This window comes from Pseudophryne corroboree, chromosome 1, assembly GCF_028390025.1.
Source record: "Pseudophryne corroboree isolate aPseCor3 chromosome 1, aPseCor3.hap2, whole genome shotgun sequence".
NCBI classification, from domain to species: Eukaryota; Metazoa; Chordata; class Amphibia; order Anura; family Myobatrachidae; genus Pseudophryne; species Pseudophryne corroboree.
This window is the reverse complement of record NC_086444.1, coordinates 150,049,857-150,076,141: the sequence shown is the minus strand read 5'-3', so window position 1 is coordinate 150,076,141 and position 26,285 is coordinate 150,049,857. Positions and strand designations below refer to the sequence as shown.

At 46.7% G+C, this 26,285-nt stretch overlaps 2 protein-coding genes across 7 annotated transcripts in view; one reads left to right on the top strand and one right to left on the bottom strand.

Moving 5' to 3' along the window:
- ARSB (arylsulfatase B) overlaps nt 1–26,285 on the bottom strand; it is a 320,071-nt gene that overhangs the window by 5,312 nt on the left and 288,474 nt on the right. For 2 of the 4 annotated variants that reach the window (XM_063963566.1, XM_063963563.1), the window contains one exon: nt 3,004–3,135. The exons of 1 other annotated variant lie outside the window; for it this stretch is intronic. In XM_063963566.1, coding sequence (XP_063819636.1) covers nt 3,004–3,135 — 132 coding nt within the window. Of the gene's footprint in view, nt 1–3,003; nt 3,136–5,666; nt 7,076–26,285 lie in introns of those variants that run through there. One more of the 4 variants, XM_063963576.1, reaches the window with a different exon arrangement.
- LOC135057856 (uncharacterized) overlaps nt 16,137–26,285 on the top strand; it is a 263,586-nt gene continuing 253,437 nt past the window's right edge. For 2 of the 3 annotated variants that reach the window (XM_063963595.1, XM_063963588.1), the window contains exon 1: nt 16,144–16,687. The gene's annotated coding sequence lies outside the window, so the exon portion shown is untranslated. Of the gene's footprint in view, nt 16,688–26,285 lie in introns of all 3 variants that reach the window. The other variant, XR_010244430.1, reaches the window with a different exon arrangement.

Genomic DNA, 26,285 nt, shown 5'->3' with positions numbered 1-26,285 from the left:
ACACACATTCTGACTTTCCGTTGGAACACATTGCTTCAGTGGCATGGAATGTAAATCTATATAAATAATTAACAGCACTCTGGGGCTGGAGAAATGTGACTCTGGCAGACCAACCTGTTTTGTTCTATATTTTTTTTTAAACCCAGCTTTTCACAGCAACGGTAAAGTTTTTTTACATCATACCACAAAAAAGTCTTGTAGCAGCAAGTGGCCTTTAAAATTGCACTTCCATATAGCTGATGATTCAATGGTAATCTGTCATGATATGCAACTGGATGTCAAAAAGCCTAACCTCTTTATATGGGTGGTCTTCAGGTTGCCAGCAGCCGGGCTCCCGGCGACCACCATACCGGCGCTGGAATCCCGACCGCCGGCATACCGACAGATTTTCTCTCTCTTGGTGGTCCACGACCCCCCTGGAGGGAGAATAGATAGCACGGCGCGCGTAGCACGCCACTGAGCTCGCAAGGGGCTCATTTGCGCTTGCCCAGCTGTCGGTATGCCGGCGGTTGGAATTCCGGCGCCGGTATGCTGGCCGCAGGGAGCCCGACCGCCGGCATCACATACTACACCCTCTTTATATATGTATAAAATAGTTTCCTTAGTATAAAATAGCTCAGCTCTTCCCTGTTACTTGTAATTTTATTGCTCGTTACTGTCCTCAGCTGCATAAATGTTCACATGACCTGCACAGAGTGTTTCAATATAATAGAACACTGATTGGTTGTATTTTACTAGTTACTAGCTCTCAGTGAATTCAAAAGCTGCATTTTTTTCTACACATAACATACACCAAACATACAGCCAATGGGGGTCATTCCGAGTTGATCGCTCGCTAGCAACTTTTTGCAGCGCTGCGAACAGATAGTCGCCGCCTATGGGGAAGTGTATTTTCACTTTGCAAGTGTGCGAACACTTGTGCAGCCGAGCAGTACAAAAAAGTTTTGTGCAGTTTCTGAGTAGCTCTGGACTTACTCAGCTGCTGCGATCACTCCAGTAATTTTGGTCCCGGAATTGACGTCAGACACCCTCCCTGCAAACGCTTGGACACGCCTGCGTTTTCCCAGACACTCCCAGAAAACGGTCAGTTGACACCCATAAATGCCCTCTTTCTGTCAATCACCTTGCGATCGACTGTGCGAATGGATTCTTTGTTAAATCCATCGCCCAGCACCGATCCTCTTTGTACACGTACGACGCGCCTGTGCATTGCGGTGCATACGCATGCACAGTTTTGCCAAGTTTTAACCTGATCGCAGCGCTGCAAAAAGTTGCTAGCGAGCGATCAACTCCCTAGCAACTTTCACTGTCATTAAGAACTATCTTCAGCATAAAGAAGAACAAGGATTCCTGGAAGTGATGATCTGGCCCCCACAGAGCCCTAATCTCAACATCATTCAGTCTCTCTGGGATTACATGAAGAGGCAGAAGGATTTGAGCAAGCCTACATCCACAGAAGATCTGTGGTTAGTTCTCCAAGATGTTTGGAACAACCTCCCTGCCGAGTTTTTTCAAAAACTGTGTGCAAGTGTACCTAGAAGAATAGATGCTGTTTTAAAGGCAAAGGCTGCTCACACCAAATATTGATGTGATTTAGATTTCTTTTTTGTTCATTGCTAAAAACAAACTATTAAACTCATCTATTTTTTAAAGCATTCTTACTTGGCAAAATTTTTTCCACACCTGCCTAAACAGAAATGGCTGATGGTGACGTCACTTCGCTGCACTTGTAATAGTTCTGATTCCTGTCTCTGGTCTACAATGCATTTCGTACCTGAGAAACTTTGCCACGGATGATTGTGGGCCAGTCAAGTAGTTCTTTTATACAAAAAAAAAAAGTTATAAAAAGAGCTGCTAGCTCGTGTTGCCTATTAAACAAATGAACTGAATCAAACTTTGTGGTTCGAACCAAGTCCTGTTATTGATGTACTTTGGACCTGTTTTTGTTGCTACAACATGATATTAGCTGTTTTTATAAATTCACCTCTATCGGGGGAATTCAAGTGTTTTGCGTGCCAGCAGCCACTAGATGGCGCCCCGACGGAGCAATTCGAGTGTTGTGCTATTTGGGCACACACAGCAGCCGGTGCTGACATTACTGTTATGTTGTTCTGTCATTTTGACGGGCTGGTAACTAGTATCGGGATGTCAACGCCGGTCACCTATACCCAACCCCTAGTATCACATATTATTGCATGAGCACTAGTTTTTAACCATTTCTGCAGTATTTGTATTTAACTGAGTGGATTATAAGCACAGACTACATTATTTTAGCAAACATAATTGTTATTATCTACATAAACTACACTAATGGGTGTTCTTTATAATGTTTCTGTATATTATATACTGAAATAGGCACAGAGTCAGATTTAGATCAGGCCGCCCCTATGCACATATTATTGGGTACCCCCCACCACTACTTCATAACTGCAATCAGCCTCTATGGTTACGGGCAGTTAAGCATGGCTGCAGAGTCACCCAGCAGCAAGGACAGACGACTCTGCATAGACATCATGAAAGCATCACTGTTGGCACCAGCCCCTTCTTGGCATCCAGGGGGCAACTGACCCCGAAGTTGAAGCTTCCTGGCAGACAGCAATGAGGCAAATAGCCCCAAGGTCTACCACACCGCCTGCAAGGAAATCACTGCCCACAACCACCTCTTCCTCCGCCGGTGCTACATAAAAAAGGTCAGCGCTCTCATGTGTGGGTTGCGGGCAGCTTCCTTTGCCACCCATAGGCACATACTTCACGCCCGTAGTAAGATATCTGCCGCTGTTTCGGCATAATGCTTAGACTTCTAATTTGTTTTATTCCTCTTCGTGGATTTTGAAGACCATATGGCCACTGTTGTAAATGCATTATATTGCCGGAGACCGGGTGTAGCTTCATCAAATGAAACGGTCTCTGTGTATGAAAAACTGGTTATAAAATGAAAGGGTTAATAGCCTGAACTTGGAGTGTCTGGTCTGTTTATTCCTTGGTAATATAGATAAATGGTACCTGGATTTCCAGTCAGCAGTTTCCATTTCCCGTGTCGAATTGCAGCGTGTACGGATACATTGAACAATGAATCTTCCCATTCAGAAATAATGGTGCTGGACAAGGGTTTTCTAGTCTCATTACTTGTAGAGCCTGGGAAAGAATTTGTGTTATACAACTGTATAAGATTTCATGGTGTAACCCTAACACTGTCCAGTGACATCAATCACTAGACTGTAGCTCATCTTCCTTAGAGAAACCATCTTGTAGACACACACAATTTTATTATAGGTTATAGGATACCCTGGCACGGTCATATATCGTCTCAGCGATGTCACTGGTTCAGTGTAAATTTATTGTCTGCTTTTGCATGGATAACGACCCAGAAAATTTCTGCGGATTTCATTACAATAATGCCTGTAATAGAATGTTTTTGTATGTCATGATGTCTCTCTCTCAGTCCGTCCAGTGATACCTACAGACAGTGTGGCTATGTAAGGAGAGATTATGGGGGAGGTGCATCAAAGCTTCAAAAGAGGACAAGTGGAGGTGAGACCCGTACCTACCAATCAGCATATATCACTTAAGTACATTCTATAAAATGTCCTCTTTAGAACATTTGATGCATCTCTCCCAATGTAAGTACTAAAATCTCTTTAGGGACAGTCGGCGTATGTTATGCAAACATATTACATTACATACAGAGCAGGAATAGACTATACAACATTGATTGGTAACAAATGGACCAAAGCATCTTCATCTGCAATTACAGTAGTTTCTGATTGATGCCCTTCTTCTGACCAGGGCCGGCGCTAAGGCCAGGGAACGCTAGTTTACTCCGACCACCCCATCAGCCTCCGTTACTTACACAGTAATTTATATACAGTACAGAAGTGGTCTGTCTTGAAAATTCAATTATTCATTTCCGTAATTATGCATCACACTAATTAAGTAAGCAATCTCACTGTAATTGTTAATAGTTTAATATTTACGCAACACTTTAAAAAAAAAAAATCAGAATAAACATAATAATAAATATACACATAAACAGAAAATAAGAGTAAATTAGGAGTCAGTACTCCATTGGATAATTAAGAACAACACTGTAATTTTTGTTTTGTTTAAGCTACAATACCAGAATTTTTGGTTAGAACCTTTCCCAGAGTAGATGAGTTTTACAAAACAGGAACTATAAAACTATTCATTATTTTTATTTCAGTCCTTACATTTTCAGAGCTTGGTGCCTCATGGTACTGGGCCGATGGGTTCAATTCACCCATCACAACCATGTTATACAGCGCTCTACGGAGAGTTATAATCATGAAGGAAGTTCACAGTCGTTGAGAAAAGAAAACTAAGAAAATAAAAATGTAAAATATAGAAATAAAAAGTCACCCACAATATATAAAAATAAAAGTCACCCACAAGAGTGACCCCAATTAACTTCACGGTTAACCGCAGACCGCAAAGTTCCCACCATTGGTTATAATGGAGCGACGCTACACTACATTGTAACCAGTGAGCTCCTCCTAATTGACAGTGCAGGAGCGCACAGCCAATCAGGAGAGCGCCATCACGTGGCGCTCCCTGATTGGCTGGCGGGACCTTCACTGACAGAAGTCGGGGAAAGGGGTTCCATGTGTAAACATGGAACCCCTTTCAGTGCGTGGACCGGGTTATTCATTTTTTTATTTTCAACAAGTATGTGGATTACAAACTTAAAGAAGAGGACAGATCTACACCGGATTGTTTGTAAGTATAATTTTTATTTACAGGTACCCAATGGATTCTACTGGACAAGAGGACCGAGGTGCTCCGTGTCAACATAGGTAAGTATGTGTGTGTGTAAGTGTGCATGTATGTCAATTAAAGTTGTACTGTCACGGTGTGTGTCTTGTGTATTTTTTGGGGTATTTTTTTTGTAGTAGAACTACAGGTACCAGCGGGCCCGTTTCCCCCCGCATGCTGGCACTTGTGGTTCACCAAGTACCAGCTTGTGGGGAGGCTTGCTAGGACTTGTAGTTCTGCTACAAAAAACAATATTCTTTACTTTTACACAATGGCTATCAGCCTCCCATCCACCGCCCACGGATGGAGGGGGGACAGCCTCGGGCTTCACCCCTGGCCCTTGGGTGGCTGGAGGGGGGAACCCCTTGTTTTAACTGGTCCCCACTCCTTCAGGGTACCCCGGCCAGTGGTGACTAGTTGGGGGGGGGGTAATGCCATGGCTGCAGGGACCAATGTAAAAGTGTCCCCCGGCTGTGGCATTATCTCTCTGGCTAGTGGAGCCCGGTGCTGGTTTAAAAAATACGGGGGGACCCGTATGTCTTTTGTCCCCCGTATTTTTTGAACCAGGACCGGACGCAGAGCCCGTTGCTGGTTGATTAAATATGGGGGGACCCCAGTAATTTTTTCCCATGTATTTTTTCAACCAGGACCGGCTCAAAGAGCCCGAGGCTGGTTATGCTTAGGAGGGGGGACCCAACGCAATTTTTTTTAGGATTTTTAACACTTTACAGACTTCATATAATGTACAAAATGAAGCCCTGCACGGATCTCACTGATCCAGCCGGGATTCATTGTGTTAAGTCCGGCAGTGTTTTACTAATCACTCCCGTAAAACACTGCCCGACAATACGAATCACATCGACATCGGAAAATACAAAAGAAGACAACTCAGCAGCTTAGTAAATTACAGGCACTTTATTCAAAAAGTTGCAAAACAACACGAACGATGTAATTCGAGTTTACTCTCCCACCAAATCACTACAAATACGAACCTTAGTAAATATACCCCCATGTGTGGAGTTTGTATATTCTCCCTGTGCTTGTGTGGGTATCCTCTGGGTACTCCAATTTCCTCCCACAGGTCCTTATTCAGTCCGGGAAGTAGCACAGCGCCTGCGTCCAAAGGGTCTGTGCATGTGCGGTAGCTGTAGTGTGCGTGCGCGACCTTCATCGTGCGATCGCATCCTGGAAGGATGCGGTCGCACGGTGATTGACATACGACGGGCGTCCGGGGGTGGTGATACGGCATTTGGGGGCAGGAGAGAAGGAAACGCAGGCATGCCATGGCCATTTTCGAGGCCAGCAGATGACATCACCTGCATTTCTTGCGATAGGAAACATGGCTGCGGTGCCCCTACCTGCGCAGCCATGCTGCGTAGACAGGGGCCTGCTTCTATTAAATGCTATCACAAATTAATTGCGATCGCATCGCGGGGCGGCGCCACATACGCCGGGCGGCCTAAGCCCTGTGCTGGGCAGCCCCCAGCATGTGAGTAGTATGGTCGCAGATTTTGTGACTGGCCAAAAATGTTCAGTTGAAGACTTAAAAATGATGAGGGGACACAAAGAAAAACCTGAAAAGCTCCATTAATAAAGAAAAGAATTCTCACAAAGAAATTCACTAACTGAAGGTGGCAACAGATTCTACAAACCTCACTATGAAAGCTTGTTTAGATATAAATAGGAGTGATAGGAAAAAAAGAGTGACCTGATGTGATACAGAGTAAACAGAAGTATACATCATCAAGGAGACCAGTGACCATATTAGCCATCTTTATTTCTTGTGTATACATTAGTAAGGATCATGTCTTATTGTATGCATGAAGTCCAGCCTGGGACTAGTGTAGTGCCAGGAGCAACCCAGAGCTGTGAGGTGGATCCACATCTCGAGAGTCAATGTGTCCTGCAACTGTGCGAGCCGAGTGACTCCCCACTGCATACACCTCCGATACACGTACCAAGGAATACACCACCAATTTTCAATTACATCTTCCCAAACCAAAACTAATGGCTTCATGTATGTACTGTACACTACTGATCACCACAGGACCTCTTCATAATAGCTACAATGCATTGCTAACCATCACTGCTTGGTTATGCAGCTTGTAATGGACCAAAGTATTTTTTCTAAGGTGCAATTTTTAAATATGATAAAATATTACTTATGGTTGATTACAATTAGATGCAGCCTCTTCTGAATTATATAGAATTTCGGTGAGTGTGCATGATATACGGGCTAAAAAACCAACAGTGTGGATGCCCGCCACTTCCCTTTGACCGAGCAATGTTGCCCATCTGGTTTCCCCTGAAAGACACAATGAAACTTAAACTTGTAATTTGTTGTTGTGGCATATATTTCTGTCCTTTAAACAAAGACTACCACTGGTAAATAAAGTGCAATAAGGAAGTATACAGCAGATAGGGAGGAGAGAGATTTCCAGGGGTCATGACCTACAATGACAGTGTAGGAAGCTCTAGAGGAAAGGAAGGAAGTAATACTCCATAAAGGATAAGATAGAGAGGAAAGAGAACAGCACTTTTGCAGAAAAAAATAATTTGCTGGATGATTTTAATAACCATATTAGGTACTGAATTGTCTTCCAGTCTTACGAAGAAGAGGTTTTCATACTATGCCACACTAGTTACCACACTGTGCAGCAGCTCTGTGGGCCTAATTCAGACCTGTTCGCTGCAGGTGTGCGATCGCATGTGCATAGAGCTGCACAAACATAAGTTTCTGCAGTCTCTGCACAGACCAGGACTTACTCAGCCGCTGCGATGATCGGGGCCGGAGCCGACGTCAGAAACCCTCCTTCCAAACGCCTGGATCCTCCTGCGTTTTTCCGGATACTCCTCTAAAACGGTCAGTTGCCACCCACAAACGGCCTCTTCCTGTCAGCCACCTTGCGATTGCCTGTGCGATCGCTTTGTTCGCACCATCCCGCCACTGCAGACCAACGCGCCTGCGCACTGCGGTGCATACGCATGGGCAGTTCAGACCTGATCGCCCGCTGTGCGAAAACGCACAGCAGCAATCGGGTCTGAATTAGGCCCTATATCCTGACTATGTGAAAAAGTAGCGATGTGTTATTGTGATATCTTCAGCATAAGGGCATAGAGACAGACGGCAGGTGTAAAAAGTCATCTCAACATCTCTTATAACTTGGCACCAATGTAACGACAGATGGAAGACATGGCCACTTATCCTAATAAACATGAAAAAATTGAAGGTGACCCTTTCACATCACAGCTCGAACCGTTTAGGAAGCCAGTAAAAACGGCAAATTACCGGGTATAAGCTGCAGTGTGAAAGGGGTTTACAATGTACTATGGGGGTAATTCCAAGTTGATCGCAGCAGGATTTTTGTCAGCAATTGGCAAAACGATGTGCACTGCAGGGGAGGCAGATATAACGTGTAGAGAGAGTTAGATTTGGGTGGGGTGTGTTCAATCTGCAATCTAATTTGCAGTGTAAAAATAAAGCAGCCAGTATTTACCCTGCACAGAAATAAAATAACCCACCCAAATCTAACTCTTTCTGCACATGTTATATCTGCCTCCCCTGCAGTGCACATGGTTTTGACCAATTGCTATCAAAAATCCTGCTGCAATCAACTTGGAATTACCCCCCATATGCGATGTAGTACAAAAATACCTGCCTGCACATACTGTTTTGCTTGAGATATGGACTAGACGGGAGCGCGCATCGCAAGGGACAATACACACAATGCAATTTGAACTAGACGCAATGCTATTTGAACTAAAAAGATCAAATAGCATGCGAGAGAGCACCGTGTGTGGGCACCATTACTATATAGTTGTCGTCTGTGCATGCAGCTCAATTTTGGCTATGTTGGCTAAAACTGCATGTTAGGGCCGGCGGCGGGGTGTCATCATTGAACGATATCGTTAGCGATATCGTTCTATATCGGCCGTCCGGGAGGGTAGGGAAAACACTAGGCTATATCACTGATGGAGTGTATTGTTTAGTGTGTACCTGGCTCAACAGAAACCTAAAATGCAGAAAGCTATAATTCATCTGGCATCTTAGTTCAGATCCTTTTAGGTGGCATTCTGCCTATTTGTTAGAGTCACAGACAGCTCCGAATAGGGAAACTTAATTATGTGATACACAGAATGGGTATCCGGACTCCACGTCGACAACAAAAAGGTCGACACACCTTAGGTCGACGCCAATTGGTTGACACACCTTAGGTCGGCATGGACAAAAGGTCGACAGGAACAAGGTCGACATGGAAAAAGGTCGACATGAGTTTTTTAATGTTTTTTTTTTCTTTTTTTGAACCTTTTCATACTTAACGATCATGATACACGTGGACTACGATTGGAACGGTAATCTGTGCCGAGCGAAGCGGAGCGGAGCGAAGGCACCATGCCCGAAGCATGGCGGGCGAAGCGAGCCATGCGAGGGGACGCGGTGCACTAATTGGGGTTCCCGGTCACTCTACGAAGAAAACGACACCAAAAAACATAAAAAACTCATGTCGACCTTTTTCCATGTCGACCTTTTGTCCATGTCGACCTAAGGTGTGTCGACCAATTGACGTCGACCTAAGGTGTGTCGACCTTTTTTGTTGTCGACCCTCAGTCCCAGACCCCACAGAATGGTAGTTTCTCAAATCAATTTATAGGCCCATTACAGGTGCAAGTAAGGGAGGTGTTAATCTAGAAAGAAAACAACAAATTTCTCCAGCACACTGCAATAGGCCAGAAAGAGATTTGCATCCTACATAATAATGGGTGTAGTATGGCTGACCGCCGGTCTCCTGACCGCCGGTCAGCTTACCGACGCCGGGATCCCGGCAGCATACCGACGCCGGGATCCCGGCGGGGAGAGGCGAGTGCAGCAAGCCCCTTGCGGGCTCGCTGCGCTCGCCACGCTGCGCTCACAACGCTGCGGGCTCGGTGGCGACCTGCGGTCGCCACAGGTTCTATTCCCACTCTATGGGTGTCGTGGACACCCACGAGTGGAAATAGTCCCTGTTGGTCGGCATGCCGACCATCGGGATACTGAGCCGGCGGGATGGTGGAGGAGGTCATGTGACTGTCGGTCAGCAGACCGCCGGTCACATGAATACCACCCATAATAATAGAAATGCAGAGATCTCGGTTACATACATTTGCCAATATATGGTAAGCAACCAGCCACACTCAAGACTTCTCTGATTTGGTGGCCATACACTACAAGATAATAGCACCAACTTTGGGTCATATGTTTATGTACTTCTAAATTGAGAGCTAACTTAACTGTAGGTGCCACAAGATAATCCAACATGGCACCACAAGGATCAGAATACCCTCCAAATACTGATCACATCCATGCTCCTCAGAACGGTGATACACAGAATGGTAATTGCTCAAATCAATTTTTAGGAAGGTGCATATAAGGGAGGGGTTAACCTAGACAAGATTTTTTTCCCAGCAGCATGATAACAGCACATACTTTGGGTCATATATTTATGTATTTCTAATTTGTAGTGTAGTGTAGGACCATCAAAGCAGAGACTCCTTGCCATGGTTGGTGACTTACCGTATGTTAGCAAATATACACTGCTCAAAAAAAATAAAGGGAACACTTAAACAACACAATGTAACTGTCCACTTAGGAAGCAACACTGACTGACAATCAATTTCACATGCTGTTGTGCAAATGGAATAGACAACAGGTGGAAATTATAGGCAATTAGCAAGACATCCCCAATAAAGGAGTTGTTCTGCAGGTGGTGACCACAGACCACTTATCAGCTCCTATGCTTTTTGGCTGATGTTTTGGTCACTTGAAAGCTGCTTTCACTCTAGTGGTAGCATGAGACGGAGTCTACAACCCACACAAGTGGCTCAGATAGTGCAGCTCATCCAGGATGGCACATCAATGCGAGCTGTGGCAAGGTTTTCTGTGTCTGTCAGCGTAGTGTCCAGAGCATGGAGGCGCTACCAGGAGACAGGCCAGTACATCAGGAGACGTGGAGGAGGCCGTAGGAGGGCAACAACCCAGCAGCAGGACCGCTACCTCCGCTTTTGTGCAAGGAGGAACAGTAGGAGCACTGCCAGAGCCCTGCAAAATGACCTCCATCAAGCCACAAATGTGCATGTGTCTACTTAAACGATCAGAAACAGACTCCATGAGGGTGGTATGAGGGCCCGACGTCCACAGGTGGTGGTTGTGCTTACAGCCCAACACCATGCAGGACGTTTGGCATTTGCCAGAGATTACCAAGATTGGCAAATTCGCCACTGGCGCCCTGTGCTCTTCACAGATGAAAGCAGGTTCTCACTGAGCACATGTGACAGACGTGACAGAGTCTGGAGGCGCCAAGGAGAACGTTCTGCTGCCTGCAACATCCTCCAGCATGACCGGTTTGGCAGTGGGTCAGTAATGGCGTGGGGTGGCATTTCTTTCGGGGTCCGCACAGCCCTCCATGAGCTCGCCAGAGGTAGCCTGACTGCCATTAGGTACCGAGATGAGATCCTCAGACCCCTTGTGAGACCATATGCTGGTGCGGTTGGCCTTGGGTTCCTCCTAATGCAAGACAATGCTAGACCTCATGTTGCTGGAGTGTGTCAGCAGTTCCTGCAAGACTAAGGCATTGATGCTATGGACTGGCCCGCCCGTTCCCCAGACCTGAATCCAAATGAGCACATCTGGTACATGTCTCGCTCCATCCACCAACGCCACGTTGCACCACAGACTGTCCAGGAGTTGGCGGATGCTTTAGTCCAGGTCTGGGAGGAGATCCCTCAGGAGACCATCCGCCACCTCATCAGGAGTATGCCCAGGCGTTGTAGGGAGGCCATACAGGCACGTGGAGGCCACACACACTACTGAGCCTCATTTTGACTTGTTTTAAAGGACATTACATCAAAGTTGGATCAGCCTGTAGTGTTTTTTTCCACTTTAATTTTGAGTGTGACTCCAAATCAAGACCTTCATGGGTTAATAAATTTGATTTCCATTGATAATTTGTGTGCTATTTTGTTGTCAGCACATTCAACTATGTAAAGAACAAAGTATTTAATAAGAATATTTCATTCATTCAGATCTAGGATGTGTTATTTTAGTGTTCCCTTTATTTTTTTTTGAGCAGTGTAAATAACAGAGATCTCTGCCTTTCTATTATTAAGAAGTAAATCTTTTTTGCTGGTCTGTTGCAGTGTGCTGAGGGAATTTTTTTATTGTCTATATTAAATCTGAATGAGCCCCAATGTGTCCTCTGAGAAAGCAAAAGACCAGTGCCCACTTAGAATGCTACAGACAATAGCTCACTGAGGAAGCCATAGAAACTGGTGGGACATGTCTTGTAACTAAAGCCCATGGAAATGGACTCTTAAAAAATTGAACATCCAATTTAATAACTCAAACATATGCTGTATGTATATAACACGTTTAACCTTTTTTTGTTTTAAATTTTCAACTTTTTATGGATTTTCTCCAAATACTAATAAAAATATATTATATTATTATTATCATTATTTATATGGCACCACATGGGATCCGCAGCGCCCAATTACAGAGTAAACAAATACGCAAAACATGAAGACAGTGACTTACAGTTCAATACAATATAAAACAAGTACAGGGTAAAGGGAGATAAAGTCTGAGATGTAACTGGGAGAGGAGTTAGTGAGGGCTTTGTAAGTGAGTGTGAGAAGCTTGAAATGGATTCTGAAGGGGAAGCCAGTGAAGGGCTAGTAAGAGAGGGGAGGTGGATGTAGTGCGTTTGGTGAGGAAGATGATCCGGGCAGCAGCATTGAGGATAGACTGGACTGGAGAGATGTATGTGTTATGCTAGCCATACATCAGACCAACTTTTCTCCAACACTCCAAACTTCCAACCATCCAACTTGTCTGTTCAACGAATACAGTGCCCCACACATCTAACCAACTTTTCATCAGACCAACCAACCTGCCAACTTCTGTCCAACTTGTGATGTTACCGAAGTAGGCGGACAGTGCCTGCCTACAGTACTTCAGTTTTTGTGTTGGTTTTTTTTCAATTCAAAACATGCAGAAGTGTTTTTATTTCAGTGAAACTGGGTTTTTCTTTCAGACTGCTTCCTCTCACCTACAAATGGGTCCCAGATAGCAGGGATAGAGTGAGTAGCGGCTCCCAGCAATGGCTATTTGACATTATGGTGGACATTCCGAGTTGTTCGCTCGTTGCCAATTTTCGCTATGCTGCGATTTGTTGCTAAATGCGCATGCGCATGGTACGCAGAGCGCATGCGCTAAGTTATTTTACACAAAACTTAGTAGATTTGCTGGTGTCCCTGCGGCACTTTTCAGTCGCACTGCTGCTCGGTGAGTGATTGACAGGAAAGGGGCGTTTCTGGGTGGTAACTGAGCGTTTTCCGGGAGTGTGCTAAAAATTGCGGGAGTGTCTAGAGAACGGGGGAGTGGCTGGCCGAACGCAGGGCGTGTTTGTGACGTCAAACCAGGAACTAAACTGACCGAGCTGATCGCAATCTAGGAGTAGGTCTGGAGCTACTCAGAAACTGCAAGAAAATAGTAGCAGTTCTGTTAAGATACACTCCCAGAGGGCGGCAGCCTAGCGTTTGCAATGCTGCTAAAAGCAGCTAGCGAGCGAACAACTCGGAATGAGGGCCAATAAGCGTTTTTGTTTATTTATAAGGACTGCCTGTGAACTTATCGATTAGAGCTATCGTTTGGATACATATATACCAATAATTATAGTGGCTTATATGGACTTCAGCGGTTAAATAGCTCTGCTAAATAATAGATAATCATTTATATTCCTTCAGCTGCTTTTCTGGACTGCATCTGAATGAGGAAAAAGGATACATGCACAGACTGAGTTGCAACATATGTAGCAGAATCAGCTACTATATATTTTATCGCTACTTTTCATATTACATGTATCTACAATTGGTCTTATTTGCTCTCCAGTAATGAGTACTTTTAGGGCGGTATTCAAGTGATATATCACGCCTAATCTCCTTTCTAAAGTGATCCCAGTTATCGAGCATATCACGCCCATAGTAATCAGGTTTAGCTGCGTAACGGATTGGGTGCCCTCGCTACTGAAATTATTATACCACGCCCATCAGCAGCAACAGAACAGGTGTGGAAGGGGGTGAAAAGAATTGAATACCGCCCCTCAAGTCTTATTGTGTGTAAAATAAATATGTATTAATTTGGAACCACCGGCATTTCTGAATATAATTATTGGCTCTCTAGCACGGCCCTTTATATTTGTTTTAGCTTTCCCTATTAATTGAGACCTATGCAGATAAATCTCTGGGGTCCGTCGCAACTGAACCAATTTATTGATTAATTTCATATCCACTTAATCCACATATTTGAAACATCCATTCACGCTACTAGGAATCTGTGTGTGTGTGTCAGTGTACGCATGTGTGTGTGTCACAGTGTACGCGTGTGTGTCAGTGTATGCCTGTGTGTGTCACAGTGTACGCGTGTGTCAGTGTACGCGTGTGTCACAGTGTACGTGTGTGTCAGTGTACGTGTGTGTGTGTCAGTGTACGCGTGTGTCACAGTGTACGCGTGTGTCAGTGTATGCCTGTGTGTGTGTCACAGTGTATGCGTGTGTCACAGTGAACGTGTGTGTGTGTCACAGTGTACATGTGCGTGTCACAGTGTACGCGTGTGTCACAGTGTACGCGTGTGTGTCGGTGTATGCCTGTGTGTGTGTCACAGTGTATGCGTGTGTCACAGTGAACGTGTGTGTGTGTCACAGTGTATGTCACAGTGTACACGTGTGTGTGTGTCACAGTGTACGTGTGTGTCACAGTGTACGTGTGTCACAGTGTACGTGTGTGTGTCAGTGTACGCGTGTGTCACAGTGTACGTGAGTGCGTACGTGCGTACGTGTCAGTGTATGTACGTGTGTGTCACAGTGTACGTACGTGTGTGTGTATATCAGTGTACATGTGTGTATATCACAGTGTATATACAGTAGGTGTATATATGTGTGTCTACCACAGTATACAAAACATATTTGTGTCAGTGTGTGTATATATATATATATATATATGTGTGTGTGTCAGTATATGTGTGTATATCAGTGTATATGTGCTTGTCAGTGTATATGTGTGTCAGTGTGTATATGTGTGTGTGACAGTATGTGTGTATCAGTGTATATATGTGTGTGTATCACAGTGTGTATATATGTATGTGACAGTATGTGTGAAACAGTGTGTATATATGTGTCACAGTGTACGTGTGTGTGTGTCACAGTGTACGTATGTGTGTGTGTCACAGTGTACTGCAGCCTGTGCCCTCCCTGTGGCCGGCCCTTGCGGCAGGTGCGCGATGGAGGTTAGCGGCCGGTGCGGGGGGGGGGATAGTGGTTCTGGCTGGTGGAGGATGGAGGCTGTGTCCTCTCTGCGGCCGGTTTAGGATGGAGGCTGGTGGCAGGGAGGAACTGGTCCCTGATGGAGCCTGGCAGTGCTGAGGTGCCCGTAGCTGGTTTTTGTAAATAAAAGCAGCGGCGGGATGGACGAGGCGCGGTGAGGAGATCCTGGCACGGGACAGAGACTGGCGGCCCGGAGGGGGATTGAGGCTGGTGGCCGGTGCGTGGAGGGAGGCTGGTGGCTGTGAGGGAAAGATGCTGGGCGGTGAAGTGGCCGGAGGGATGGAGCCTGGCAGCGCTGAAGGCAGTGGCAGGATGGATGAGGCGGCGGTGACGCGATCCCTGCACGGGACAGAGGCTGGCGGCCGGAGGGGAATGAGGCTGGCGGCTGTGCAGTGGCCGGTCACTGCGGCTGGGGCAGGAAAGGTGGGGGCGGTGAGGTGGCCGGAGGGGGATGGAGCAGAGAGGGTCCTCTGCAGTCCAAGAGACAAAAGTAGGCGGACTCTAGCAGGCAGGGTCCGCCTAGTAATCGTTCAGTTGGTGGGAAAGTTTCCTAGACCGTTTCTGGCCGTTTTTTAGCGTATGGGAGCAAACGGCTGATATCGTTTGCTCCCACACACTGCCAGATTATCTGTCCAACCAGCCAACTAGTTGGCTTGTTGGAAAGATATCGTCCTGATATATGGCCAGCATTAGGGATGCCAGTCAGGAGGAGATTACAGTAGTCCAGTCTGGAGATGACCAGTGAGTGGATAAGGGTCTTAGGGGCATCCTGGGTGAGAAAGGGTGTAATCCTGGAAATATTTTTGAGATGAAAATGACAGGTTTGTGATAGGTGCTGAATGTGTGGTTTCAAGGAGAGGGAGGAGACAGCACACTTGGGGGCTAGAGGCAGTGCCGTAACTACGTGTGTGCCAGGTGTGCCTGGCACACAGCGCAGTTGTACTGGGGGCGCAACGGCTAGCGGCTTGCAATGAGTCAATTTGACTCATTACAAGCCGCCTATGCCGGAGGAGAGGGATCAGGGAGCCGCAGCAGCGCTATATAACTGGTAGCTGCGCTGCTGCAGCAGTCCCCTCTCCTTCCACATCTCATTGCACCCAATAGGAATCCTCAGACTCGTCTCCCACCCAATCAGTGCTGCATCCCAACCAAATTGTTCCCCGCACTCCCATTAGGCCCCGCCCCCTCACGGATAGGCCGATGCCGGGCACTGACTGAGTCCCGTGGACGTGGATGCCACTGTCGCTGCTGCTGCTGCCGATCAGGCCGTGGGCTGCTGGAAGAGTGCCGGGAGCAGTGTTACAGTGAGCTGCATGCGGTCCCCAAGCAGCCCAGTGTGCTCTATAACAGCCTCGGCCGTGACACCTCCCGCATGGGGGAGACTCCTTCCTTGCACCATGGTTTCCACAGACCGGGGAGACGCCGGAGGGATCAGAGCGGACTGGGCACCCTCCTCCCCCCACCACCCTCAAGCAGCGCACACAGTCTCCACAGCGTACGGAACTGCCAGGAGTCTCCGGTGAATGAGTCATGTAGCGGTGGTGATTGCCGTATACCCGCGGGTGAGTCCTAATGCTGTGGCAGTGTGTCACAAGTGGGTGGGGGTTCCTGCAGCATCTGGGGGTCTGGGAAGGTGGCTGGGCCTGCTGTAAATGTGGCTGGGAGTTCCCGCGGGGGTGGTGTGTGGATGGTGTGGCTGGACTTGCTGGGGGGTTTGCTGAATGCCAGTGAGGGGTCTGGGTCATTTCATGCTGTGCACCTTGCTGTGGATTGTGCACCTGCCTGCTGGTATCCTGATAAGAGCACAGACCTCATTGTTTGCCCAAATAACCCACTCACCAGTTGCTCCTGATAATCCACCATTACTATGGGAACCCTGCAACCATCCAGTGGGAGCTGTGACCCCCGCCCCCTGGATTTTCCTGCTAACCCCTCCAATGCCGCTCTCCCTGATACTGGGGCGTAATGCGACCTGCAAGTGAGATTCCTTTGTCAGTCCAGTTAATGTGAATGATCCTGCCATGTATCCCAAACAATATATAAATACCCTTCTGTTTGCATTGCTGTATGTTACGTGTAGATAATAGTGCTTCGCTGTGTAGTGAAGTCATGAAGTAGGCAATTTATACATAACTAATAAGTGCTCTACCTGGCGCAGTGTGTATAACGTGCTCTACCGGGCGCAGTGTGTATAACGTGCTCTACCTGGCGCAATGTGTATAATGTGCTGTACCTGGCACAATGTGTATAATGTGCTCTACCTGGCGCAATGTGTATAACGTGCTCTACCTGGCGCAGTGTGTATAACGTGCTCTACCTGGCGCAATGTGTATAACGTGCTCTACCTGGCGAAATGTGTATAACTTTCTCTACCTGGCGCAATGTGTATAACGTGCTCTACCGGGCGCAGTGTGTATAACGTGCTCTATCTGGCGCAATGTGTATAACGTGCTCTACCTGGCGCAATGTGTATAACATGCTCTACCTGGCGCAATGTATATAACGTGCTCTACCTGGCGAAATGTGTATAACTTGCTCTACCTGGCGCAATGTGTATAACGTGCTCTACCTGGCGCAGTGTGTATAACTTGCTCTACCTGGCGCAGTGTGTATAACGTGCTCTACCGGGCGCAGTGTGTATAACGTGCTCTACCGGGCGCAGTGTGTATAATGTGCTCTACCTGGCACAATGTGTATAAGTGGCACTGCTGTGTGATATAATGCGAATAATACTACTGTGTGTTGTAATGTGAATTGGTACTATTATGTGACCATGCCCCATGAATATCTATCTATCGTGTAAAAAAGGGGGACGCTGTCTGCCGTAATGTGTAAAAAGGGGGACGCTGTCTGCCGTAATGTGTAAAAAGGGGGACGCTGTCTGCCGTAATGTGTAAAAAGGGGGACGCTGTCTGCCGTAATGTGTAAAAAGGGGACGCTGTCTGCCGTAATGTTTAAAAAGGGGGACTGTCTGCCGTAATGTGTAAAAAGGGGACTCTGTCTGCCGTAATGTGTAAAAAGGGGACTCTGTCTGCCGTAATGTGTAAAAAGGGGACTCTGTCTGCCGTAATGTGTAAGAGGGGCTGTACCTGGTGTAGTGGTGCTACTGTGCGGCGTAATTTGAATAATGGAGACTACTATAATATGTAATGTGAATTGGTATTATTTTGTTGCCACACCCCTTCCCCATGAAGCCACGCCCCTATGGCGCACACTGCCCCTTTCTTACATAGAGGGGGGCGCCGATGCCCTATCTTGCACACAGCGCTAAAATGTCTAGTTACGGCACTGGCTAGAAGAGATAGTAGTGCCATCTATAGATAATGAGATTGTGGGAGATGAGGTTGTGCGGGAGGGTGGGAAGATGATGAGCTCAGTCTTAGACATGTTAAGTGTAACAAAGCGCTGGGACATCCAAGAAGAGATTTACAGCAAAAGAAATTTCTGATATTTATTAATATGAGTGGAAGCTGCAATGTTGTACCAATTCTACACTAAATATAAACAATAATAGTGCAATTCTACTCTATGACCAAAAATAGCACAAAAATTTAGAAAACACCCAGAAAGTATGCGATACCCCCTTCCACCCAACTAGAATTACTGGGGACAAAAGTCTGGAATGTATATATTTATACATAATGCTCAACAGTGAAATCTGTTTGCCTCCTACATTTTACCTCTGCTCACTCCACTCAGAGCTCTGACATAGGAAATGCTGAAGTGTCGGAGTGATGTTTCTCTTGCTTCATCTGGTAGGATAACTGGCCTTTGAGAAGACTTCCAAGGGGGTCAGAAACCGTCCTAGTCACTGGATCCTAATTCTATTATTACCAATAGAGAGTGGCTGTTACACTCACATTTTATTTCTGGTGGGAACTCTTCACTATTAGTTGTTTTTTTTAACTAAGAACTTTGCTCAGTTATGGACTGTTTTTGTTTTACTCAGCAGGAAGAATGTGTGAAACGCCCCTTTTCCAGTAAATTTAAATATTCCACTTTAAAACTTTTAATTGTTAAAAAAGTTGTAGATTCAAGATGGCCATAATACAGTCAGTAAACAGGATGCAAACTGAGTGTCTGGGGCTCCAATCCCTTTTATGGCCAAAGATGAAACACCTTGGGTTTCCTTCAATGAACATGTTATTGTAAAACCACAAGAATCAGATAGCTGGATGAGAGGGGTTTGGGGCGCGCTCTGTGCTTTGCTCAGTGGTCTGATTACTGGAAAAAGATTGCTGGGTTTTAAAGATCTGCTGGGATGTGGGCATAAATATATACTCAATTTAAAAGGCAAATCACAAGCTAAATAAATATCTGAATGGTTGACATATGATTGCCTCCTGAAATGCAACTGGATAGCTTCATTTTCTAATATTAGTAACATATGTTTAAATTGAAATAAGACCTTTTTAATCTGTATTACACAATGATTAGAGAGAATAACTTTATTTACTATATCATTTTTGCGGTCTTTAGAGCATGTTCTGTAACAAAAGGGTAGATGTATCAAGCCTTGGAGAGAGATAAAGCACCAGCCAATCAGCGTCTAATGGTCATTTCCACGCTGTGTTTGAAAAATGACAAAAGCTGATTGGTTGGTACTTTATTTCTCTCCACTTTATTTCTTTCCAAGGCTTGATACTTCACGCCATAAGATTTATAACAGGCATTAAATCCATTATTTTGTACCAGCTATTTATATAGGCACGCATATTCCGTAGCGCTTTGCATAGACTATTTGTCCATTTACGTCACCTACTGTCTTATTGATAATGCATATTATATATGGTAATGTGGCAAACAACTCAGCAATACAGATTAACAAAACAGCCATGTGCGACACTCTAATAGTGGTGAACCCTTAAATACAATGACCATGTTTGCTGAATTTAGTCTAAGGCGCAGTTTCATACCAAGATCTCTATGTACTAATACAGAGGACCTGAGCTACCACAGTGTTCTTTCTTTTAAGCAGAGCTGAATTGTTTCTAACATATGATGGGGCTGTGCTCCTAACATGAGTGGTCAATATAGATCCACCGCAAATCCTCCCACCCTGGTAAGTGCTGTGCAACACAGCAGAGAGGAACATTAAGGTCTGTGTACTAAGCAGGAAAGAGGTGAGGTAAGATCTGAGACAGTACATACAAACTACAGACCATGTCTGATTGTAGTATGCAATTAATTATTAGTCTTAATGTTCTAAGGTATTCAGTATGATATGTTGGCTGTCAGGATCCTGGCAGGCAGCATAACGTTGCCAGGATCCCGGCAGCCGGAATACCGCCGGCGAGTGCAGCGTGTCCACTCACTATGCTTCAGGCCCGGTGGCGACCTTCGGTTGCCACAGGGTTCTATTCTCCCTAGGGTGGAGGCGTGGACCACCACCCGAGTGGGGATTCCGAGCGCCGGTATTTCACCCGCTGTCGGGATTCCGGCGTCGGTATCCTGATAGCCAGGATTCAGACAACCGGCAAACTGAATGCCTCCCATTCTGAGTACACTTAAGCTGGGGTCCTATTGTATTAACGAACACGTAGAACTTTTAAATTGCAATAACAATCCCAAATGTAAACAGTCCAGTGAAAATGGTTTCCAATGATGTTATTTTATAAGCAGGCTAGGCATAATGGTCAGTGTCAATACCTAGCTGGTCTGCTATTTAAACAAGTGCAGCAATAAACACAAATACTGTATATTGTGTTAAATAAACAGTGCTGCTCACTCACACAATGTATATATGGGAATGGTGCTAAGGATATCCATGCTTAAGCACAGCTGACTTAATTAGTGCCTCAGTCAATTTGAGCTAACCATCTGGACCAAACCATGGATATCTTTAAAACCTGGACTGTAGTGGCAGAGTTTGGTAGACTCTGATGTAATGTATAGGTCCCTTCATGATCCATTCAGCTGCTATACCATGTTCTGCTCCCATCTAGGGAGGCCAATCCCGGGATCGGCGGGATCCCGGGATTTAGGCCCAAAAACGGCCGGGATTCAATCCCGGGATTGGAAGCTCCAATCCCGGGGATTGAGGGATCAGCGTTGAGCGTCCTCAGGACGCTCAGACGCTGCCCGGCTCCCTCCTCTCGGCTCCCCCTGCGCAGCGTGACCTGGGTCTGTGAGGTCACGCTGCGCTGTCAGCAGCCACAGAGCAGGAGGTACGGCGGTATTCACCCGCTGCCTCCTCCCGCCTCCCCCACACTTACCCGCCGCCTCCTCCCGGCTTCCCTGCACTCAACCACCGGCTCCCCTGCACTACCCCGCCGCCTCCTCCTACCCAGATACCCAGCTGTGCAGGTTTGTACTTTTTTTAATGTCTGCAGGGCAGGTGGGGAGGGACGTGGGGGATGGCCGGAAACAGTTGAAAGCCAATCCCGGGATTGACCATTTTTCAATCCCGATACCCGGGATTGAAAAAATGGCCCGGGATTGGCCTCCTTACTCCCATCTTTCACTACTCTGAGTTAATTCGGTAATCTAGGGGTCTATTTATCCAATAGAAATAACTGTTATGCACACCAGTGCCAGCAGGAATGTACTGGTGTCTGAACGGAGAGGGATGCAAAACAAATGAACTCACAGACAGACTGGGGAATATGACATTACATACACAGAAGGTGATAGGGTAACAAAATAAACACAAAGTGAACAGAGAAGCCCAAAGGCTAAGAAACTGGGTGTCTCCCTAGTATTAGGAATGCTCAGATGGAAAGAAGCGAGATGTTGTGATTTAATACGTAGAGAACCCGAAATGCTGTTGCTAAGGGCAACAGCAAAACCCTAAAGGGTTACCAACGGGTGTGGCAGTAAACTCCTTGGTCAGAGATGGAATAATAGACACAAGGAGAGTCTCCACAATCCTAGTCCTCACTTGCAGTGCACTGGTTCAGTTTACTGCCACTAAACTGACACCTGAACACCAGGCAAGTCTGAGAATACAGCCGCAAACTTGCTAGGTTCACAGAGTAACAAAAGAACCCCAGCAGGTTAAACGACTGACTCCAGTCTTACTGCTAGGTCTGGATTGGCAGAGTGTAATACCAAATCCCAAGGCCTATTTGCAGTAAGCAACAAACAAATACAAAGTTTACACAGTACTAGCTAGCTTTCAGGAACTGACTAACCAACAAAGATTCAGCAGCATCTGCCTAACCTGAGAAGAGGGTTTATATAGCAGGTGCTGTCCACGCCCCACTCAGACCTCACAGACTGTGAGCACAAAAACCAGCACCGGATCCCCTGCCGTGCACAGAGCCTGTAACCACTGCACAGCAAAAGACCCGAACCGGAGTATAAGCTACGCTCAGGTTACTCCGCTAGCACTTGTCTCCCGGTTGCCATGACGACGTGGCAGCACAGAGCAGGAGACCCTAACAGTACCCCCCCTCTGACGAGGGGTCAAAGAACCCCTACCACCGGGTTTATCGGGGAACTGCGAGAAGAAAGAGCGTAACAGTCTGGGGGCATGAAGATCACAACTGCGCACCCACGACCGCTCCTCCGGGCCATACCCCTTCCAGTGCACCAAAAATGACAGCCGACCCCGAACCATCTTGGAGTCAAGAATCCTTTCAACAACAAACTCCCTCTGGCCACGTATCAGAAGAGGGGAAGGTCTTCCACTGGAAGAAGGATTACTAATCGCCCGTTTTAAAAGGGAACAATGAAATGTTTTATTGATACCCAAAGAACGGGGTAGATCTAACTGAAATGCCACCGGATTGATAACCCTAGTGATCTTATAAGGACCGATGAACCGGGGGCCTAACTTATGAGATGGCTGTCTCAACTTCAAATTCTTGGTAGACAACCAGACGAAGTCTCCTAATTTGAAGCTGCAGGGTCTTTTCCGCTTATCAAAAACCCTTTTGGTCACTAATGACACAGACACAAGGGCTTTCTTCACTTTCCTCCAAATACCTCTAAGGACCGAAACCACAGAGGAACCACCAGGCGTGGAGTCCAGGGGGTCAAAAGAATTGGCCTTAGGATGATGCCCATACACACAAAGGAAGGGAGAGATCCCTGTAGCAGAGTGAGCCGCGTTGTTATAGGCAAACTCTGCCATGGACAGATGAGCAACCAAGTCAGTCTGACACTTGGAGACATAACACCTGAGGAACTGCTCCAAGGACTGGTTCACCCTTTCAGTCTGCCCATTAGACTGCGGATGGTAGCCTGACGACAAGCTGACAGAAATCTGGAGATCGGAACAAAATGCCCTCCAGAATTTGGCCACAAACTGGGATCCGCGGTCAGAGACCACATCAAGTGGCAACCCGTGGAGGCGCACAACATGCAGCATAAATAATTCAGACAGGCGTCTGGCCGATGGCAGCCCAACCAATGGAACGAAGTGCGAAATCTTCGAAAACCTGTCAACGACAACCCAGATGGCTGTCATCCCCGAGGATTTGGGCAAGTCCACCACAAAATCCATTGAAATGTGGGTCCATGGCTTAGATGGAATAGAGAGTGGGTGTAATGGGCCAACAGGAACCCCTCTAGGAGTCTTATTTCGGGCACAGATGTCACATGCCCGAACCCACTGATCCACATCCCTAGCCACCGAGGGCCACCACACCGCCCTAGATAGCAACTCCCGAGTTCTGGCAATACCCGGGTGACCTGCCGACTTCTTGGCATGGAATTCCAGGAACACTCGCTGTCTTAACCTAGGAGGCACAAACAAAAGACCTACCGGAAGGTCTGGAGGAGCCTGCTCCTGTGCTCTAAGGACTAATGACAAGAGGTCCTGGGTAATGCCCACTTTAATACATGATGGGGACACAATGGGCAATGGCTCCTCGGTGGTCTCCTGGATTGGAGCAAAACTCCGCGAGAGCGCATCAGCCTTGATGTTTTTTGACCCAGGGCGATATGTTATCAAAAAATTAAAGCGAGCAAAAAACAAAGCCCATCGTGCCTGCCTGGCATTGAGGCGCTTCGCTGACTCTAAATATGCCAAATTCTTATGGTCGGTGAGAATTGAGACCACAAACTTAGCCACCTCAAGCCAGTGTCTCCACTCCTCGAGTGCATCCTTAATAGCCAACAATTCCCGGTTACCCACGTCATAATTCATCTCGGCAGGCGAAAATTTACGGGAAAAGTAAGCACAGGGATGAAGGCGATTATCAGACACCCCCATCTGAGAGAGCACTGCCCCAATACCCATCTCAGAGGCATCCACCTCCACCACAAAAGGACGCTCTGGATCTGGGTATCGCAGCACCTTGGCCGAGACAAATGCCCTTTTGAGACGGGCAAAAGCCGCTTTGGCCTCACAAGACCAGTGAGCAACATCCGCCCCTTTCTTAGTGAGTGCCACCAAGGGCGCCACTATAGATGAAAATCCAGCGATAAATCGTCTATAAAGATTCGCAAAGCCCAGAAAACGCTGAAGCGCCTTCAAACTAGTGGGCTGCACCCAATCCAGGACTGCCTGTACCTTGGAACCCTCCATTTGGAAACCTTCTGGGGAGATAATATATCCTAGAAATGCGATTTGCTGAACTTCAAATTCGCACTTCTCCAGCTTCGCCCCAAGCCGGTGGTCTCTGAGTTTCTGGAGGACTAAGCGTACATGCTTCCGATGTTCCTCCAGGGAATGGGAGAAGATTAGGATGTCATCTAAGTATACAACTAAGAATCTATCCAAATATTCCCTGAGCACATCATTCATGAAGTCCTGGAAGACTGCCGGGGCATTACAGAGCCCAAAAGGCATCACCAAATATTCATAATGCCCGGAGTGGGTATTAAAGGCAGTCTTCCATTCATCCCCCTCTCTTATTCGGATTAGATTGTACGCACCGCGTAGGTCAATCTTAGAAAAAATGGTGGCAGTACGAAGCTGGTCAAACAAGACCGAAATGAGAGGCAGTGGGTATGAGTTTTTAATCGTGATACGGTTCAATTCCCTGAAGTCGATGCAGGGTCGCAACGAACCGTCCTTTTTATCCACGAAGAAGAACCCCGACCCAACTGGAGACTGTGAAGGTCTGATAAATCCCTTAGCCAAGTTCTCCTGAATGTACTCTGCCATAGCCTGAGTCTCAGGACGTGACAGGGAGTACAACCTGCTCTTGGGAAGCTTAGCATTCGGCAACAAATTAATGGCACAGTCATAGGGGCAATGGGGAGGTAGTACCTCTGCAAATCATTTGGAGAACACGTCCGCAAAATCTGCATAACATCCTGGCAATCCTGGCAAACTTAGCTGCGAAAGCCTGACTGGAAGGCTCAAGCAACTCCTAAAACAATCAGTACCCCAACTAAGAATCTCCCCAGAGACCCAGTCAAATTGAGGATTGTGGGCCCTTAACCAGGGTAACCCCAACACCAATGGGGCAAAAGTACAGACAGTCACATAAAAGTACAATTTTTCAGAGTGTGTGGCTCCAATAAACAAAGAAATCTGGCTAGTGCAAGAGGTAATTTTACCCTGGGATAATGGTTCCCCGTTTAACCCACAAATCTCAATTTCCGATGCCAAGGGTACTAAGGGAACAGAGTGTTTCAGGGCGAATTGGCGGTCCATAAAAACCCCGTCGGCCCCACTGTCCACAAAGGCCTCAGTCTTGACAGTTTGACCGAGGATCTTCAAGGTCACCGGAATGATAAAAGTCTTCTTGGGAAATTCTGACTTCTGGCCTGACAGGATATTTCCCATCACCCTCAGGCCCTGAAGTTTTCCGGCTTTTCTGGGCATGATACTACCACATGACCTTTATTCCCACAGTACAAACATAACCCCTGCTGTCTCCTCCGCGTCTTCTCACGCGAGGAGAGGCGGGTAGCCCCAATCTGCATAGGCTCCTCGGAAAATTCCTCAGAGTCTGAGGTTCCCTTGGGAAAGAAGGAAACCTCGGTCTCCCTTTCAAGCCTGCGCTCTCTCAGCCGTCTATCCACCCGAATGGATAACTGCATGAGCTGATCCAAGCTATCAGGCAAGGGATATTGTACCAGTTGGTCGTTTAACTGGTTAGAAAGACCTCTTCGGTACTGGTGTCTCAGGGCTGGGTCATTCCACTGGGTATCATGGGCCAACCTCCGAAACTCCGTACAATAAACCTCAACTGGCCTTCGCCCTTGCTTAAGGATCGAAATCTGAGCCTCGGCTGAGGCCGTCTTGTCAGTGTCATCATA